Here is a 21,288-nt window from a genome sequence, read left to right as displayed (position 1 = left end):
CCAGGCAGTGTTGGGCAAATATCAGCAAATCTTTTTTGCATGCAGTATAAATGTCATATTTTCACCTGTTCTAAAAATGGTTTATTTCAATATTTGTGAACACTGGGCTCCCTAAACAGTGTTGGAATTGCATAAATTGGCGTATGTCTGGAAAGTTGATATTCATTCATATTCATATTCATGTGTGATGATGTGAGTCCCCATAGTCTAATCACAGCCTCATGAAACTTTACAACTACAAACCAGAGACCTGCTTTCAGAAGATGTATGGCTTATTGCTATATTGACAATGAGGGGTTTCCATCTACTGCCAAAAAATTAAAATCTTGCAGAAATCTACAAATATCAAAGTTTTTGATACAAAATCACAGCATCATTTCTTAATAATGGTGTTCTTCAAGCTCTTGGTCTCTTATTGCGGTATTTTGGAGGGATTTCTGACAATTTCTTTATCAAATCGAGTGGTAAAAAATTATTTACAGGGCAGGACAATGGCCATCATATAATTATTTCATAATGCTCTAAGCCCTTGTAACTAAACTTTTAATATTTGAATAGGCGCCTAACAAAAACATGATTATTAATGATTTGTGACAAAAAAAAACGTAGTCACATAGTGCTGGGCTAAATCTCATAATTAATCTTCAGGTTTCCAGCTTTCAGATGAAGTTAGCCACTTCTATGTGGCATCTATCTATCTCCCCCTAAAGGTCCCCCTTTCCCCCCCTAAAAAAAGAGGAAAAATGTGCCTTGGTAAGAAACCATGTACGCCACTGTTACAACAGAATGGGTATTTGTTTGTGCTAGAGATGCGCACTACAAGTTGATTGGCTATTTGTCAAATACTGTTGTCTTCATTTGCTCTTAGTCGGCAGAAATTCATAATTATTTTAAAGAAGATAGAACATTTAAAAGGTCTGACTTTTGAAGAAAAACTTCAGATTCAACACCTCGTGCCAACCAACCGTGAGATATTGTTATAAACCGAACCTCTAGTAGAAATAAGACGCTTTTTTGCTTCCTGCGTGTGTAATCCAGGGTGGATGGTACCTGGTCAGGAACAGGCCTTCAAGATCTCAAGCTGCCAACTTTATACATTATAGTGGCACAATTGTGAGGATGAAGTTAGAAAAGTCTGATAGACTTCAACACGTGGTTATTGTTACGTTACATGACGTAAGTGAAGTACGTTACGTTACTACTTGCTTAGGTTTTAGTAACAAAACTACTTGGTTAGGTTTAAGAAAACTAAATTATGATTTAGGTTTATAAGTTTGTCAAGTAAGTTACGTACATATGTTAAGTGTGTTACGTATGTGACGTCAGTTAGTATGTTGACACAAACAACTGTTTCCTGGGTTGTAGTTTTGTATTTGTTTGCCCCATCCATCCACCCAAATCTCCTCCGTATGTAGACTTTGTCACTCGTTATACTAATTCACCTGACTTCCTCCATTGCCAGGTCACAATTACTACAGCCACTAAAGGCAGCCCCACGCTAGAAGTGTCCGTGGACCGCATAGTTTGACATGCAGGGCCACTAAGTTTCCATATTTGACGAGTTGGGAGTGAGAGGACCTGAGTAAACCATAATTAGCACATCAAAAGCTTGTATAAAGGTCATGAGTCAACCTTTCCCTTTTCTATTCTGATTTATTTCCTGCCATATCTGGATACATAAGTGCAGTCAGTCAATGAATCCTATGTCTGACAATTCAAGGGCTCAGCGACTTCCCAAACTAAAATTCACTGTCATTCCCTTCAACATTCCTGACTTTGACAGTGCGCAGAAGTAACAGCACTTTGGTGACATTTTGTAGCATCCAAGCATTAAGGGGACAGAGATAAACATATACCTGGGCCCCTCCCGTCTTCCCATGGCAAGGCTGGTCTGCTCTCAAACACACAGGCAGGAAAAGCATGCACAGGCATGAGTGTGCATTCATTATGCATTCAGATAAATGGTCTGTAGGTAGAGTGCTTTCTTATATGCATGCCATCTGAAATGCCAATCTCCCATCCCCATTTTGGTCAAGGATTTAAACCAGTATCCATCGGCCCCCTTTCAGCACAGCCATGCCTACAGCCATAGGAAGAGGGGTCAGGATGGGTCAGAAGGGTCAGACGCCCTACATTATGGCTCATGCTCACTCTGCCCGCCAGTTGATTTTCAGGGTCTGCATTCATTCTCAGAATTAGAGTACTGATGCATGATCACCAGCCAGCTGCCCTGGGACTGCTTTACTACAGTGATCTATGAGGCAACAACTGATAGTGGGTCTGTATTCCTGTTTTGATACTGTGAATGAGCACAGACCCAAGTGTGAAGGGGAGACAATAGTAAGTGACCCATGCAGCAAAATCCATCACCCAACAAGCCTTACCCTGTCCTTCACTATGAGACACTTTGCAAGGGGAGGAGACAGACAACGGACACAGAGTTAGTCAGGGTTTACACTGGGGAGAAAATCCTCTGAGGACACAATAGCTTCACCCCACACAGTACAGTAAATGCTCTGAGAATCAAAGTTGACAAAAACCATGACCTATCAGGGACTCCCTCTGTTCAGTTAAGTCAGTAATCCATCAGTGGATTTGTACACACACTGGCTCCGTTCCAATCCGATAGCTTGCTCTCTTGCATCTGATATTGTTGCTTTTCGACCCTTTTTGCTTTCAGCTGGGAAAGGTCTGGCCAATATGAAGGAAACGAAACTTAAGAGATATTCTACATCACCTTTCCCGAGTAGAAGTCAACATGAGAGATCTCAGCTCCAGATTTGAACACAGCCAGCATTGTTTTACCTTTCAGGTGGCACAAACATCACATTCACAGCACACAGAGAACACCAAAAAGAAGAAGAAGATGCTAACCACTTTGTCCTCCTTGGTGGCATGCAGTCCAGGTAGCAGTGAGCATTGAGAAAAGTGATGGTGGAAGAAAAGCAGGAGAGGAAAGGAGAGAAATAAATGAAAGAACATGAAAGATATAAGAAATAGAGATGCAGAGAGGGTGAAATTGTGAAATGGGGTAGTGGACAGATTGTGGGGAAAAGAGGGAAAAGAACAAAGGAGAAAAGGGGGAAAGAGGACGTGGTGCAAACATTTGTTATTTACATTCTGAAAGAATTGATACACATACTTCATATTCAGTGACAGAGTGTGAGGCGGGGGGACACAGCAGTATGTGAATGTATGTGACCACTGACGTGTTGGGCTGCAGCGACATGCATGACTCAGCTTGGCATGACCTTGGCGTGACTCATGACCTGTGACAACATGAGGACGTGTCACAGCTCCTCAGCTTGGTGAGGAAACTTGGACACCAACAGCAACATGGAGCACATTCTTCTACAACCCTAACCTTAACTAAAACATACACTCTTAGGAACATCCAATAGTCACTGCACAGCTCTGTCATTAGGAACTGATGCATTATTACAGCAAGCTTCTTAGAAACAAATAATGTTGCCTAATATGTCAAGCCAATAATTGTGCAATTGTACAGAGCACCTATAGTGCGATGTACTGTATACAGGGAATTGTAACATGCCATCTGAGAGTTGATATTAAAGTGTGGTTCATACACTGTCTATTCAACAGGATCACAGAAGGGTATGTACGCTGAAGTGACTGTGGTTACATGTGGTCACTTTGTAAACCTATGACAAAGTGTGATTTGTAGCTGTAGTTGTTGTGAACACATTAATATGAACAGTGAGGCTACACACAGCTGAACGCTGAGCTGTCTGAACATGTGACTACTTCTCCTTGTTTTTCTCATAGAATTACAAGGCTGGTAACCGTCATCTTGTTTTATTATTTCTGAACAAGCTCAACATCTGATCGCCCTTTGTTTGCTTTGGTACCCTTTGTGGTATTATGGTACTGTTTTAAAATAGAATGTGTTACTTGTTGTAGTACTGTGGTACTGTTTCCATATGACATTTGAAATAAAGGACTATTACTTGGTCTGAAAGTAAAGACAGATGTCTAAAAGCTTAAGTACCTGCATGGCTAGATAAGAACATGTGTTTTGTTGTTGTTGTTTTATTATGTAATGATAGATTTATGTTTGAAAGTTTAAAAGCTTTTAAGTTCTGGCTTTCTTTAGCAGCTGTGTATAGCCCATCCATGCTGCACATGAATGCAGCTGAGGAAGCAAGCTACATACAGTATATTATACTCCAAATGTTTTGCTGAACAACAGCACACGGTTTATTTTAACATCGTTCTAATGCTTTTTTAAAAGCCCAACTGCTAACTGGAGGAGAACAGTGTGCTGCTGATGTGGGCTAAATGAGCACACTGTAGGCAGGGAAGGTTTTTATGTAATGAAACAAAGCTCACACTTTCCTAACCGTGTTATTCTGCTCGGCTGGCCTGGACGACCCGGGACAGAGGCAAGCACCGAGACCAAAAGAGCTTCACTTCCGATGCATCTCTCCCACGCAATACACACATACACACACACACACACACACACACACACACACACACACACACACACACACGCAACCTTTGACAAACGTACACACGGAAAAGACATGGAAGATAATGTTGTGTTCTTTTATCCCTTGAGAGGATTTTTGAATTCAATTGCTCAGCAAGGGTATACATTCAGATCTGTTTTGGTGAAGTGTAACTTTGATAAATATAGTAGTTGCATGATCAGAAATCCTTGTGCTGAAAGTAAAAATACTGTGTGACTGAAAAATTCTATTGTAATTCAACGTGAGACGGCATTTCCAATATTTAATCACGTCCCCACACAGTAAATATAACTATATAGTGAAGGAACCAGGCATTGAATATGTTTTGTATTTGCTGTAAACCCAGTTTAATTTGACTGGATAAAAACATGTTCATTGATTCAAAATGTCAACGTGACGAACACATACACTGAACATGTAGTAAGAGGTTAAATCTATTTGTTAAACAATTATTCACATAAATGTGCATTACATTTTTTTCACTGTGTTCAATTATTTAGACCCCTGAAAAGTATCAAGTTCAAGGAATTAAATTCAATATTAAAACACTCGTTATTTTTATTATATAAAAAGGAAATATCGATTGATGTTATTTTGAGAACAATATCCCTTCAAATTAATCCTTTACCTTACGTGTCATGGGTAGATTGCATTTACATCATGCTAGTCTCATCTCTGTGTTTCCATGTAACAGCCTGTCCGCTGTGAAAGAAATATTCCACACTATCTTTATCTGTTGCTCGGACTGGTCTTTGAGTTCTACATACGTTTGGTGCCAGTGTGAATTCAGGCCCAGCTGGGCTAAGCGGATCCTGAACAGATTGGGGACCAGCGGGCCGAAGGATGGAGGGCCCAGAGTCAGGGAAGATACCCAGGAGGAGGTCCTCTCTCTTGGGTTGGAGCCCATAAAATGCTTGAATGGAAGAGGACCGGGTCTTAAAATAGTGCAAACATATTTGGTTTATCGATGGATGCCCCACTGAATCAAATGAATGTTTATAGTGTGGTGGTATTCATGTTGGTGTGTGGTGTTGTAATCTGGAATAGTGTGGGCCTGTAGCTCTGACGTAGCACTGCTCATTAAATGTTTGGTTTGTTTGTTTGTTTCTCTTTTCAGCCGTGCTGTTTCCCAGAGACATAAACCTACTGTCTTAGTGTCTCCATTGACTTTTAATATAGCGTGTCTTAATTAAATTAAATTAAATTTGACTTATCCAGTGAAATATCTCTATGTCTACAAGATGGATGAACTTTGGACATTCATGTCCCACATGGGATGATCTTGGGGGATTTCTTGAGTTTTCCTCTTGCACCATCATCATCATCTCTAATACTTCGCTTTATGACTAAATCATTTCAAAACTAATAACATTCCTGTCAGCCTCAGATGTATTTTGTGTTTAGTGCTAATCAGCACATGCCTACCAGCTAAAATTGTAACAGTGTAAACATGAACTACAGCTCCGTACTTACTCCTACGGGAACCTTGTTACTCTTTTTGCTCTTTTTCTCTCTTTGTTTGGGGACATTGCTTGAGGAGGTCAGGCCTGTCCGATAGGGGTGTTAGAAAATATCGATACACTTGTGGTTTGTTCTGTGTTGTGTTTGCTGCTGTAATCTTAAACCTTTTGACTATTCCACTCCAACGTATGCAACAACGTAAACTTGACAGGACATAATGTAAGGGTGTAAAAGTATTACTCAAATGTTATGCATGTGGTGGTGTGTGCTTTATACTATGAGTAACGCAATACATTGCAATATAATGAATGGTAACCGCTGTATCCTGATATGCTTCGTATTGCCAGATTCTTTATACACAGCCTTGTCCCTGTCCAACATGCTCGCTTGATGCTGTGGTGCAGTCACAGGAGACACTGATGCTGTTACTGCTGTGCCTTCACGTTCAAATGAGCTAAAGTGCTTTGATTTATAACCATTCCACAACACTACAGCCTCAGACTTGAAATGATCCTTGAAGGGCCTATGACTGGTGCCAAGCCATTCCTCACATACACTTTGGTCTCCCCAAAGTGTGACTAGGAAGCGACAAAGCAGACAGTAACAAACACAGAAGCAGAAGGACCAACTGTACACCAGCTACAATAGGAATGAGGTGAGCGTGAGAGGAAGAAAGGAGAAGGTTGGAGGTCATGGGTCAGGTTTCTCACATTGTTGGAGCGCAGAGAGACCCGCCCTCCACAGCGAGCGCAGAATTTGGTCTGGCAGTAGGAGCAGAGGTGGCCGCAGCCGTCGGCGAACTTGGTCTTGCGGCAGATACCGCAGGTGGGCGCGTCATCCTTCAGCTGGGTCTGCTGGCGCTGCGTATCCGCCCCGATGCGACGCACCTCCTGTTTGTAGCTCTCAAACTGCTGGTGCAGCGTTCTGAGTGGGGAGAAAAGTTGAAGATTGCCCATTAGTGGTACATCATGGATTCATAAACTTTTTATACTTGATAAACTTTAGCCTCCGGCGCTGTTCAGACAGATCTTCCTCTCTAAATATCCTTACATTCATAAAAACAAAAACAGAAAAAAGACGTGGTGGAATTTCTGAATAACTGAATAATTTTTCAGATAACTAAATCTAACAGAAACAAAAGCGATGTTATGCAAGCACATGTTTGAGAACAACTTTCCTGGTTCCAGCAAAAATAACTGGCAATTAGAGCAGCACTTGAAAGGTGCCTTTCAAAATAATCATACACGCAATTAAATAAAACTTCAGCTCAGTTTTGCTCTCTGTGGCTCACAGCCTTTCCCCTCCCTGCTTCCTGGGATGCCTATGATGGAAATAACGCTGTGTGAATTGCAAATCAGGCCATGTGAAAACACCCACAATGTTGTCTCAACAGAACTGTCAAAGGAATACTGCATTAGCATACCATGGCTCTCATATAGGGGACCCAGACAGCCACTTTAATTACCTCGCTGAGTGAGAGAGATACAGAGGACGGAGATGGCTTCATTCACAGCTTTGCAGCCAATTTGCCTATTTGTGGAGGCAGACAAACTTTAGTTAAGTCTCTGGCAGCACACTGACTTTACGGTCTGCAAGTTATTTGTCCAAAGAAGTTCATCGAGATAATATAGTGCACTGGCATTCACACGTTTGCACTTTTGCTAAGGTAAAAATGAGAAATTCATGCTAAAAATACCCTAAAAAGAAAGTTGAATAAGTGGAAGGCCCACTGGTTAGTTAGCAGGACACTGAACGCCTCCAGCACACTGAGTAATGGTTCAGAGTGAGAAAAGCTGCACAATTCCTATAATAAGCATTCCTTTAATAGAGCAGGTGATTCATTGTTGATTAATCATTAAGTCCTGAAGCACACGTTCCGAAATCCCAAACTAACATTAAAGTTCCTTTTTCTGTCTGAGCATCAGTCCAAAAACCCCAAACGCATTCAAATGTAACTCGATCACCTGGCTCTATTGAAAGCAGACATGTCCTCCTCAGCTGTTGGGTAGGAAACAGGCAGAAAACTTAACACCAGATCTGTTGTCAGCAGATTTTGGTGATAGAAAAAATCAAAGCGATAACAGTCCTCCACCATGACCTATCCAAAGTCCAGGAGCGATGCTGTGTCTGTACAGAATACTTTTCAGCTGCAAAAAAGGTCTTTGTCTTTGCTGAAAAGCAAGCTGTGCAGATGAAACGTTGTATAATATGTTTCCAAAAAGTATACAGTCTCCCTGAAAATATCTTTCCAAGTCCAGGAAATGAGTTGACAGAAGTCCTCTTCACCAGAGCCTGTGTAGCCATCTCTTAGAAGTGCGAGAGCAGAGACAGCAGACTGCCACCGCACAGAGCTGGAACAGGGAGGTGACTCGAGGACTGGGACACATTTGGCCAATCAGCTGACACAGGGGATGGTTGAATGAAATGTGTAAAAAAATAAAAATTAAATATAATTTGTAGTACACAGCCTAATCACCTTTCGGCTGATATTTTGAATATTACCACATCTAATATATTTTTTTCTCAAATATTTGTTAATTAATGTTCTTTAATTCCTGTAATGCCTGAAGGGGACTTTACAGCTAGCCTTAATGACGAGGCGCTCAACATCAAAGCATCTGTGCCAACTATAATGCAGAGCTAGGACCTTCAAATAAATCAACATAATAAGATCATCGCTGTACCATGAGAGCATCGTTTTATACCATTACACTCATTCTGATCTCTGTAACATCACCACTTCTGGCTGTGCTAGGCAGAGGAAGACAGGGGGAAGCTCTGAACAGATAGCACAGACACTGTGATAAAGCATCCTGTAGAACTGTAGTCCTCCAGGCAGACACAAATTAAGGTTTTAAGTGTCTGCACATGCAAATAGACTCAAGAGAATTTAAATAGCATGTGCATGTTTTCCCTCAAAACTGTTCCAAGCTTTGCTTTTGCAAATAGTCATAAATAATGATAAATGGACATTAGCGTTGACACAAACCTCAGCTAAACCGATCTGTACGTAATTCAAATGGAAAAATATGACACCGCCGAGGCAGCAACGTCATAAACATGACCTCTGACCCTGAGAAGCAATCTATCCTGCCAATGGGAGCCCAGGGGCTGAGCCAAACCCAGGCACCATGGGAACAGCTGTCAGAAACAGAGGGTGCACAGCCGGTTGCCATGGTAACGTGGTGGCGTCAAGCGCTGGGTGTCAGCGGGTGTCAGTGTACCAGCTGTTCCTGTTCTTAGAGCCACGGATTCATCAGTATTTCTGCCACTTCCACACATTCAGCAGACATGCACTGTTAAAGCTGCATGAGGAGACTTTTTAATCTAAAATAAGTCTGTGTTCTCAGCCTAAATCCATTGTGATGTTGGGACGGTACATTATCTGAAAATCTCTAGATATAGCCAGGTGACGTTCTAATATCAGGTCTGGACAATTTCCTGTCCATTTGCGATAAAACACAAAGATATCTCTTAAAGGGACAGTTCACCCCATTATACAAAAAAATGACATGTGTGTCCTTTTATCTGCAGTGTTATTTATCAATCAAAAGATTGTTTGAACGTTAGCAAGTTAGTGCCATCTTCTTTATTATCTTCTCATATATCTTTATGTAAATATCCTTGCATGATTTCTGGATACTCTAAATGTATCTAAATGGTGACCTCTTCCCACAACTCTGAGCTACCAATATGAAAACCTACTGAGCACACACAGACACCTTCCAACATCTTAAATTTACGCCCTATTAATAGATAATGTGACGGTCCAGATTCATGCCTTCTGCGTCAGCACACAGTTTCTCTTTTCATCATAATGTCTACCTAAATGCATATCATGAACAGTAGCGTTTATATTAATCTGAACCTTGACTCAGCAGGGGGTATATGAGTGACCCCAACCAATACGGATAAAAACTAAATCACTGTGTGTTCATGGACTACAGGCCTGAGCCTGCCGGCTCCCCAGGAGTCGGCCACCAGGCCTGCGATCGCAGGTGGTGAAGGAGCACTAACATATTTTAGTAGAGCAGACAGAAGAACAGACTCTTTCAGTCCATTTCCCTCAAAACAGCCTGAGAATATTTGCATTGCTAGGGACTTGCATAGAGAGATGATGTAAATAAGATAATGTCCATTTTGTTATATTTGTTTCTCCCTTTATTGAGTAATTTCTTCAAAGCCTGAATCAAACTGTACCATCTTTCCTGGACATTAGCGTGTGCCCAAATTAGGCCTGAGAGATGAAATCCACTACAAACCACAGACTTAAAACATTATCACAGAGCTGAAGTAACACAGTCATTATCTAAACCCTTTTGTAACTACTGTTTAAAATCCATCGTTAGTGTTGTAACACTAGCCAATGTTTCATTTATATTAACAATGTAACAAAAATGGCTATGTGTGATATGAAAGGGGTTTGCTCATTGCAGCCTACACAAATCACCCAACATTTCCCCTCAGCTCTACGCAGCCTTTAAGCCTGTTTTATCTCTATGAAGGTGATAAGGTCCTCTTTTAACAAAGGTTAGGCATACTCCCTGCCTCTAGCAACATCCTGACCAAGACCAGTGATTTCACTAAACACACAAATCCGTTACATTACACTACTCATTTCTGACACAAGTAACCTGTTAGCACTACTGTAATGTTTTACTATCCAACACACTTAGCATGTGAGTTGTAGACAGTCACCAGGTGGTGGGACCTGGCTGAGCTGGGGCTGTGTCCTCTCTCTAGGTCAACACCAAGGGCCAGATGTGGGTTAGCCCTGCTTTGGCCTTGTCAAAACAAGTGTGCAAATGAACACACCATTACATACACTCACACATACCACATACATAGGCAAATACAAACAATGACACAGACAGAAAAACCCACATATACACACGTACGGATTTGCCTTCGCAGAGGGGCTCGCATATTCAGCTCAGCATGTCCAAGGACTCCCTCCCTCTCTCTCTCTCCCTCTCTCTCTCTCTCTCCCTCTCTCTCTCTCCCTCTCTCTCTCTCTCTCCCTCTCTCTCCCTCTCTCTCTCATGTTCTCTTTATCTCTCCCTCTTGTGTCCCCACTCTCTTTACCAGTCGTTGGTGTGGAGTTGTTAATTAGCACCGCTATGAATACATTGGGGAGGGGAGAGCTGGCTGGCTGTGTGTGTGTGTGTGTGTGTGTGTGTGTGTGTGTGTGTGTGTGTGTGTGTGTGTGTGTGTGTGTGTGTGTGTGTGTGTGTGTGTGTAGGGCAGTACTATTTCTGTGTCATCAGCTGATTACCGGTGACGCCTTGCAGAAGACTCTTCCTCAGTTGGAGAAGACACAAGAAGTTAGACTACATATATACTAAGTATAAAAATATAAATACTACAGTATTATTAATTGTATTATTTGGACAAACATATTTGGACAAACAGCACGGTAGATTTAGGCTTGAATATTTGTATTTGTACAATTCAAGATCTGGGAGCGCAATGTTCCCAGGGTCCTATGTTCCCCAGCTCATTATGATCTTACTATGACTCATTGAGGAGCCCTTTAAAAGGGTTGTATGTTCTTAGCAATGCTACAGCTTGTAGCCTACTGATGTTATAATTTTTTAAACCTACGCCCACATGTTTCCTTGACTTTATTGTTCCCATTCAAACTGCATTTAAAACGCCCACCTCCTTTTCTTCTTTTGCATTTGTAACTGTAAAGATAGCCCTTACTAATCTCTTACAACGAGGACCCTGGGAACACAGGGATGACCCCCAAGATGTGAGTACAAGGACTAACCAATGAGTTTAGCAAACACTATCTAACGCACAATTGTCTGCCGTCTAAACTATTCCACCTTCATTGATGACAAGTGGAGAAATCCTTGACCGACCTGCGTTGCATAGTTAGAGTTTCTAAGGTATGATTAGACCATCGCTGTTTAGGAGAGGGTTTAGTGAACAGTCTTTCACAGATGGTTGTAACAACACAAACCGCCGTTTTTCAGAGGATTGGAGCTTTAGTTGAAAGAACAAAACAAGCATGCTGGATCAATAGTCCCAGCACTCCATGACAGCACTATTGAGGGCGTTGAAGGAAAGAACGTCTCTGCTTCTGATGGAGCTAGAGACTGGGAAGAGGAAAAACATGTTGACACACGCAGTGAGGAGGCAAGGAGAGGAGGAGTCAGGGGTGGAGGCAGAGTGATCAGTAAGAGGTAAATGAAAGGGAGCAGACAGGGAGAAGACACAGTGTGGTAAAAAAACAAATAGGAAACAGGAAGACAGGAAGAACAGGTGAGGAGTGATTTCTACACAATCCTTGAAGTCTTCCCATCTCAGAAAGAGATGGATCGACAATCTGCTGTCTGCAGGGATGAGGAGGAGAGGGAAGGAGAACAAGTGGAAAAGCAAAGGATGAACAAAGAGATCCAAGACGGAAACAAGCGTGGGCCAGAGACCAGCGGAGGAGAGAAGCCGATGCATCCGGAGCCACTCTATAAATATCACTTGAGAAGAGGAGTGGATGATGGAAAGAGGATGGAGACAGGATGATGGAAAGAGAAAGGGGAGGAAGAAGAGGAGCAGAGAAAGGAAAATAATAAAGGAAAAGTTTATAAAAGCAGGAACAATAGTCATTTATTGTAAATGAAGAATAAAGTTAATTGTCAATAAATGTAACATAAATCAAAACATTTGGGTGTGGTGTGTGGAAGCAATGAAAAGAAGGAAGGAGGTACAGACTGGGAAGACAAAGAGCAACAGATGGGTGCTTAACCAAATGCAAACATCTTCTTTGTTTTCTTATTTGCCTGCCATGATGTTATCCATGATGACTTTTACACATTTGGCTCCCTCCACTGTCAAAAGGCTATAAAATGGTACTAACGTCACAATGCAAGCAGAAATAAAGCACCCAGATGGCCAGTGTGTGTATCTATCTATAGGGCAGCAATTTCTCAAACAATCTGGTCAATCTTCCCTGGCTTGATAGGGTTGGAATCCCAGCTGTCATTCTTTCAAGGATCCAATGTGAAAGCCACATCTGACTGCTGTAGTCACATAAAGCTGCTGGTTTAGTACACAGCCTCAGGGGAGCGATGCTCAATGAAACCAAATGTAACCTGCTGTGTTCTCTTTCATTTATGTTTGAGAAGAATTTAAACTTTATTGTGTCTAGGAGCGAGACTGCATGAAGTTTTGGGAGAAAAGTAACTCTTTTACCACCATAACGATCCCTTATCATTTCTCCAAAACACCTCCCTGCCTCCTATAAAAGGACTTTCCCACACAACTAAACTGCATTGTTAATTACGTTTCGAGGGAAACTAATTATTCTATTCTGTTATAAACACATGGTTAACGTTGTGAATTAAATCAAAACAAAAATGAAACACAACAGCTTGGTGAGGTTTGGTAAAAGATCATGCTTTGGCCTCAACAAGTTTGTTATTCAGTTACGGACGTAGATTAAAATAAGTGAACGTCGACTTTTGGTTTCACACGGGACATGAACACTCGTCTCCCGGGTGACAGACCTGTGTTTGTCTGAAACAACTATTCATAATCCATCATTGATAATGTACTTTTGTTGTATCGGAACGTCCTTTTTAGGAGACCAGGCTGCCAAAACAACCATTATGCAGAAAGATATAGGTTAATGATGAATTTGAATAACTTTGTTGATCCTCTGACATCTAGCACCATGATCAGATCAAAATGTCAATGTGTTCAATATTGTGGCTTAAGGACCAAATACCTACTGATGACAGTCCCACCAGCTGCAGTGCACTTTGTGTTTAGTGCTGTGTGACCAGGATGACCAGGCTAACATGCCAGACGAAGGTAGCCTTGTAGCTTGAGCCTGTAGCATCAGACTGAGCAGCCTCTCCCACAGCCAATGCTTAGATGTTGATAACTCTTTTTATTGATGTTGTGAGTGTTTTACCCATATTTATGGAGCAGAGTGCTTTTTTGGCATCACTCTATCTCTCTCCTCCTCATGTATTTATTTATTATTTCTTGTCCATTTATATCTCTCTCACTCGTCCCCCATATCATGTATTTCTTTCCCTCTCATACTTCACTCTTATCTTCAATACTTTACATTGGATTCCACTCTGTCAAAGCCAAGTGATTGATAAAAATGTTCTCTTCCACATCGCTGTATATACTGTATACAATTCACGTTGCACTGTCCCTTTCTCTGAATACTGAGACACACATAGCCAAAGCCTCTGACCTCACACAGCCTGCTGGGTGACGTAAGTCAAGAATGTAGATGGTGGAGTAGTTGTAGAGTAATTATGGGCGACCTCTAATCCCCTCACTCTATCCCAGCAGCCTCGTCTAGCACTCTTCTGATGCCCCCCTCCTTCTGTTTCACTTCATTTTCTGTGGGTCCCACCAACCTCCACATGGTGAGCTGCACATAATAATAATTGTAGTGTTGGATTGTTACCGTTGCCGCAAGATCCACGGCGAGCATCGTGTTTTATTAAAATCCCAAATGTTGTGCTTGAACAGTGTCTGCTGATTCATGTTGAGCGACTGTTTTCTTCCTGCTTTATAGCAGTTTATAGTTGTTTACTAGTGACAGACACATGACCTTCAGTGGGTATTGTATCAGGGTGTCATGGCGATGATTAAATTGTAGTTATGAATCTAAAGAGATGCGTGAGTACACTGGGACATCACTGCTGACCCATCGATGTGATGCTTACATGTGTATCAGGCTTTGAACCAATCACATGTCTATGTGTTTTAAATGACATCACAGGGGAACTGAGGATCAGTTGTCAGATCCTCAGTTCCACTTGTATTAATGCTCGCACACTGTTTTTATGTCCAACATGTCTTAACTGATGTATTGCCTCCGTCAAGGAGGTTATGTTTTTGGTTTGTTCATTCACATTTTTCAAGTCTATTTCAATACACTTCTCACATGCCCATGCGTACAGGTCAGAAGTTATTCTTCTCCATAATGTCTCTGAAGAGATCCCTTGATAAAGTGATTCAAATGTAAGTGATGGGACAACATCCAGTTCAGCAAAGACTAACATGAGGCTTCAGCTGACTGTTCGATAAATCAAGAGGATATCTTCCCAAGTGAAGATCACCATGACATTCCCTTTTTAAGACACTTTAAGACGCTTCCTTTAAGATGCTATATGTTGTTTTTTCATTTAATTTGTCACCTGAAATAGGAGCATTGACCTGTTCATGAGCATTATATCATACAGTATAACCTACTATATGTGTAATAAGAGTTCAGCTGCTGAGGAAATAGTTTTCTATGAAAAAGATGAAAGCTGCTCAGTGATCATCAGGGTTCAGTGTGTTTGGGCTTCTCTATGAGAGGAACTGAAACAGCCTGGCTGTGGTTGGCAAAAGTGCTCTGCATAACGCAGCAGTTACATTACAGGTGTCCCTCACACACAGCCGCATCATTTAGACACAACTCAGCTCTTCATGGCACAACATTCTTTAACACTTAACATCATCTAAATAAGCGTACAGAGACATTCTTGACTGGTGTTACCAGGGGGTACACGTTTGAGTCAGCCGCTCAGGATATAATCCCATCACTTCCTCTGACCACAAACACAGACAGAGATGGATGGAGGGAGGGAGGGAGATGTAGAGAGCCTGGTCAGCCCAAGTAGAATGCTTTCTCATTAAACTTTAATGCTAGGGAGGTCTGAGAGCACTAAAGAGGCTACTCAGCGAGGCTCGCTCAGGTCTCTCATTCTCAACACTCACTCAGAGTCCCACCCAGCCACACCACCTCCTCCCGTCCTCTGTGAGTGTCCCACATTTTGTCACCTATGTCTCTGCTGCTGTAGTTAATGATTAACCAAATCAGCACAGCTGTATAAACATACAGAGGAAAGGCTGTTTCACAAATTGCATAGGAGAGTAAAAGACCAAAGATAGCACCGAGGGTTAAGGACATGTTTACTTTTGTTCTTTTAGAAAAGAGGAGGAAACAAGAGCTGTTCAAGACAATGCAGGCATGGTTGTATGTGTTTGTTTTTTAACATACATGCAGGCAGACAACTAAATATGTCAAACATACCTGTATGTCATTGTTGAACACATTGTTGTGAGTTATTCAGTTGGTAAGGGATCTAGGCCCTCATGCATAGCAAGTACCTACAGTGATGTCATACAGTAGTTCAAATCCAGTCTCCAGCCAGCCTTCGGAACATGGCTGCAAGAATTTGCTCCAATTCAGCAATAAGAGCAGTCAGGTCCAACACTGATGTTGGGCGATAAGATTTAGCTTGATGGCGTAGACTAGAGGCTGAACAATTAAGCTAACGCGTAAGTGCCAAAAACTGCAGTTACTAGAATGGCCACTCGAGGAGCCATAGACCCTCATGTTAAAAGGCTGAACTTTACAGCAGAGATAACATGTTTATGCCTGCTGTTGGTCTCTATAGCTCATGTCCCCGTTATTGATAACTGTACATGTGGTGCATTTTTATATTACTCACTCGTTTAAATCTGTAACATATTTTATACAGTCTAAGAGTAGAGGACAGGGCTCTGTGCACACCAGTCAAGGTCTTCCACACCAAACTGGGAATACAATAGACCTGGCTTTAAAAAGTCACAAGGGGGGGGGGGCACAATGGTTGACAGATGGAAATGTGGGAACTACAGATCTAAACAGCCCAATATCCTCAGAATTATCATCATATTGCTGCTGAGATTCTTGGCCTTTATACTCACTTTTTGGCCCACATTTAAAGTAACAGTGTAGGCTAGCATACATACATACACACTCACACACACCGTGCACATGCATGTGGAGGTATACCCAAAAATGCACCAGTGAGTGTTCTTTCTGTGTTTGCTGTTTAATTTGACAAAGAAAAACTGAGAAGCAAACACAAGATGCAGTTTTTTTTAGACAAGCAGCAGAGATGACAGACGTGTAGACAAACTCAAAAGAATGCACACACACACACACACACACACACACACACACACACACACACACACACACACACACACACACACACACACACCACTGGCTTCCATTCCTCCAGGTGTTGCAGACACACCCGACTGCTTTTGAGTTATTTTAATTAAGAGCAAAGTGTGAAGATCCAATCCAGCACACTCTGAATGCTCACACACACACACACACGCACGCACACACACACACACACACACACACACACACACACACACACACAGACACACACGCACACATTGTGGATGGAGCACGTGCATTCACACTCTCTCCAGCTGTCTGTAAAAAGAGTGGAGGCTGGCTGCAAAGCAACAGGACAAACTGTACAGTAACAGAGGCATTTTGTCTCTGCGAGAGCGTACTTTTATCCACAGACCGAGAGAACAGCCACACCATCTGGGTTTGTGGTGCATTCTGTGTGCTGCCTCTCACAAGTACTGCAGTACACATGCTCAACGGACTGTATGGATACGTATGGGCAGTATATTAGTGTGAGAAAGAGTGCTTGTACGAGTGCATGTGTTTAAAATGGGAGTGAACATGTTTCTCATTTACATTAAAATACATGATCATTCATCCACACACACACACACACACATACACACACACACACACACACACACACACACACACACTTACACACACACACATACTGTAATTAGTGAAATTCAACAGTGGGCCAAAACTGAAACAGGTTAACAAAAAAGGAGGTTCAGAACATCAACAGCAGCCACTGGACTGAATATTTAAATATTTCAGGAACTGCTTCCAAGTGTGTGCTATTTTCAGAGCTGATCCATAATTCAACATTAGCATTTTTCTCGCAGAAACCTTGAAACTCTTAAGTCTGCTTGTGAAATTGTTTCTCTTTATCTCCACTGAAAGTACCAAATTGGTTTAGTGGTAATCTTTTGTTTCGTTGCTTTAACCCTAGTGACAAAATGTGGTAACTTGACATAATGCTAGCTGCTACTGTTTTCAGCTAGACACTGTGCTAACAAGTGAAAAGTATCCTAGCAAGAAGAAGCATATCTAATTCAAACTGGTTAGAAAGATAAACATTGTACAAAAGTGAGTAATATTGTATAAAACACGCTGAGTGGACACAGCAGACGTCAGTTAGAAGCTGGTGAAAGCACATCTGCTAGCAACTGTTCAATGAGGGCAAAAATGCCACAATAAAACTATTATATCTAAAAAAGAAAATGATACCGGTGATCTCTTCTTCCTGTAGAATTCCAACTAAATCCTTTATCTTTGAAAGAAGCCTTAAACATTTAGTTACCTAAATATATGTCTATTCTTCTAATTCTATTCTAGACATTAGTAATATTTGTGAAAAAGTTTAACACAATTACTGTAATTTTTCTGCCCAAATCCCATGTCATGGATAATCATCACCTATAAAAACAAAAAGTTATATTTTGTCCATTTACAGTAGGGACAGGCCAGCATGCTGTAAACACAATACTGACACATCTTTTAATGTTATTATAGCTATGTGTTTATTTACACATTATACGGAGCAACATTGGAAATCATTTGGATTCAAGAACGTCTGATTCTAAATAGAAAAATATTGGTTTCTCCCAATTAATAAAGGTATATAATCAATCTACTTATCCCTCTATCTACGTCTACTTACTATCTACTTACACCTACTATTACTATTGTATCAACATCAGAACACATTTATTAATCAGAGCACTCACACATCAACATGGGCCTAGCTAGCACTATCAGAGCTCGAGATATATTTAGAATTTATGAACACATGTTTGCGTCTTGCGGGGCTCTCTGTCGTTGGCTGTCCGTTCCCCTTTAGTTTGTGGATTGCTCCAATGGGAGGAATCAAGTTTGGCTTCAAAGTTTTATCTACAACCACGGAAAGCAAGCAGACTAAGCATGTCTGCCTGTCTGCCTGTGTTCCGCTCCGTGTCAGTACTACGGACAGCGCTGCACATGCACACAACTAACTGCGACAATCATTGAGCAAAAAAAAAACCCGATAGGCTCGACTTGACCAATCAGACTATGTTCATTCTTAGTCAGGGACACTCTTACAGTAGAGACATAGGACGCTAATACGCTCCATAGAGCTGAGAGGAAGTCAAGTGATAATTCACCACATTTACTACCAACAGTGCTTTCACATTACATGTGGTCATTTGGTTCTTTGTTGCTATAAAAACATTGATTCGTGCAGCTTTAAGCTTTAACTATATTTAGATACAAAAAAAAGAAAATCAATCGTTTTCTCCTAAGCCTACTCTTGACCTTGGACAGCACTGCAACAGACCTCTTAGTGGACAGTAGCAGCCTTATGAGACATGACGCAGGGAGGGGGGGCTTCGCTGCCCTCTATATGCACCCTGTAGCCTGCAGCATTGGGGAGGCCTGGTGAAGAGATTAGCAGTGTGTGTGAGTGTGAGTGTGTGTGTGTGTGTGTGTGTGTGTGTGTGTGTGTGTGTGTGTGTGTGTGTGTGTGTGTGTGTGTGTGTGTGTGTGTGTGTGTGTGTGTGCATGTGGGACCCTTTACAGAAGATCCCACTCTTTCTGTCTCCCCCTTTTCTCTCTTTCCACCGCTCTAATCTTTAAAACCTCTAAATCCTAACCTCCTAAAATCCTGATTTCCTCTTCTGTCCATCTGGTGTGAAGGAGCAAACTCCAATCAAAAACACCTTGCATTGTGCCATAGATTAAAAAACATGTTAAAGAATTTCATAAATGTTACAAAAATATGAATAAAGCCAGATGTGAGTTCCAGTAAATGATATGAGTATGAGCACTAACAGTGTTGACTTGTACTTTAGCTCTGCCTTAAAATCAACACAAGAGGGTGCCTCCATTAAACACACCCGTCACTCCAACCTTCAGGCCCTGTGTTGTGCGTCCAACCCCAGATGAAATGTCTACAACCTCTCTGCTGAGCGCATCAATATTTTACACATTATTTCTATATTTACATTTTGGAAACCTCAAAAGCTCCCAGGGGTGGATGGGAGTTTTGAGTGTGAAAAGATTTCCTGCTGTGCTATAAGAGGAGTGTTTTTAACGTCACAGCATCGGAGCGGTTGGTCACTGCTGCGTTCAGCATTTCGCTCACTCCCCACCGTATGACAGCTCCCCTCCACTAACATCCTCTGGATTAGGAATTCAATGGAGGGAGAGTCTGAAGTCTATAGTGTATTAGACGTGGACAAAGTGTTCGTTAGCGCTGTGAATCAGTGAGAGCCCAGCTGCTCATTTCTCACAGCAAACGGTGAGACCAGAACCAGGTGCAGCAGATCAGGACGCTTGAGTTTCTCTCATGCTGGAGGTTAAGCTCATGACAGATAAAGTCCAGTATCAGTATAACCTTATCACTGCCAGCTGCTCAGGTCTCAGGCAGCGCTGCCACCACATTGGACAGTGCTGACCAGGTGAACAGTGTTGACGTAAGTTACAGAATGTTCTTTTGATAGGAGAAAGCATCGTTGGCTATTGAAGTCCACTTTTCCAATGAATATGAATTGTTCCAGAAGTTACATCGATAGGGAGGTTTGAATTATATTGCTTACAAGAAACTCTAACACATTTTTGGCTGCAGCAAAATTACACAGAAATGAATTAAGATCTTGTTAAAACAACACAAATAGAACAGAAATGAAATGAATTTAATTGTACACACTTTTGATATTTTTAATGGCCTGTCTGGAATTCAAACTGATAATCCGACTGAAGTGCGATTTCATTTAGAGATGCACTGATACACACACCGAATATCGACAGCCTGTATAAATGTATCGATCTAATCCCTGTTTGTTGCCATTTTTCTGTCGCTATTTTACAGGAATTTAGTTATCTGTGTAGGAAGTTCTCAATCCCCCAACGTTCTAATTGGTTGACTGTTTCTCCGACCTGCAACAATAGCTGAATTTGAGCACAACACAACTGCTGTTTGAATTGCTGGCCATTCCTGTGACCAATGACTCAAAAGTCTGGAACCAAGTTTAGCTTTGTCAACTGAGATTGTTTGTATGACAGCAAAAGCTACTAAAGGACGCTCGGAGAGCTCAGACCAAGGCCGTTTCCAATAAGGGAAAGATAATGCATGTGCCCGCCCTGTGATTCAGATCCACTCCAAAATGTCATGGGTTCTTCATCGGCCCATGCCTCACCCTTTCTCAAAGTTTCATGGACATTGGGTCAGTTGTTCATCTGTGATCTGGCTGACAAACAGATAAACAAACCAACACACAAACAAACCAAACTAAAAACAGGTGGCGGAGGCAATTAAGATGGTGGAAACTTGCGACTATGTATGTAACATGACTACTATGCAGATAATCTATATGCAATATTTGTTATTGTGGTTTTAAATATTCTATGAAGCTC

General features: G+C 41.5%; 1 protein-coding gene across 18 annotated transcripts in view; it reads right to left on the bottom strand.

Moving 5' to 3' along the window:
* The window catches only part of rims1b (regulating synaptic membrane exocytosis 1b), a 79,432-nt gene that overhangs the window by 55,563 nt on the left and 2,581 nt on the right, over positions 1–21,288 (bottom strand). For 15 of the 18 annotated variants that reach the window (XM_029438689.1, XM_029438747.1, XM_029438758.1 and 12 more), the window contains exons 2-4: positions 6,665–6,878; positions 2,875–2,886; positions 2,385–2,405 (exon numbers count right to left, since the gene is read on the bottom strand). In XM_029438689.1, the coding sequence (XP_029294549.1) occupies positions 2,385–2,405; positions 2,875–2,886; positions 6,665–6,878 (247 nt within the window). The remainder of the gene's footprint in view (positions 1–2,384; positions 2,406–2,874; positions 2,887–6,664; positions 6,879–21,288) is intronic. The other 3 variants (XM_029438697.1, XM_029438706.1, XM_029438716.1) reach the window with 3 other exon arrangements.

Source organism: Cottoperca gobio, chromosome 1 (assembly GCF_900634415.1).
Source record: "Cottoperca gobio chromosome 1, fCotGob3.1, whole genome shotgun sequence".
NCBI classification, from domain to species: domain Eukaryota; kingdom Metazoa; phylum Chordata; class Actinopteri; order Perciformes; family Bovichtidae; genus Cottoperca; species Cottoperca gobio.
Note: the sequence above shows the minus strand (reverse complement) of the source record. Positions and strands in the feature narration are given on the sequence as shown.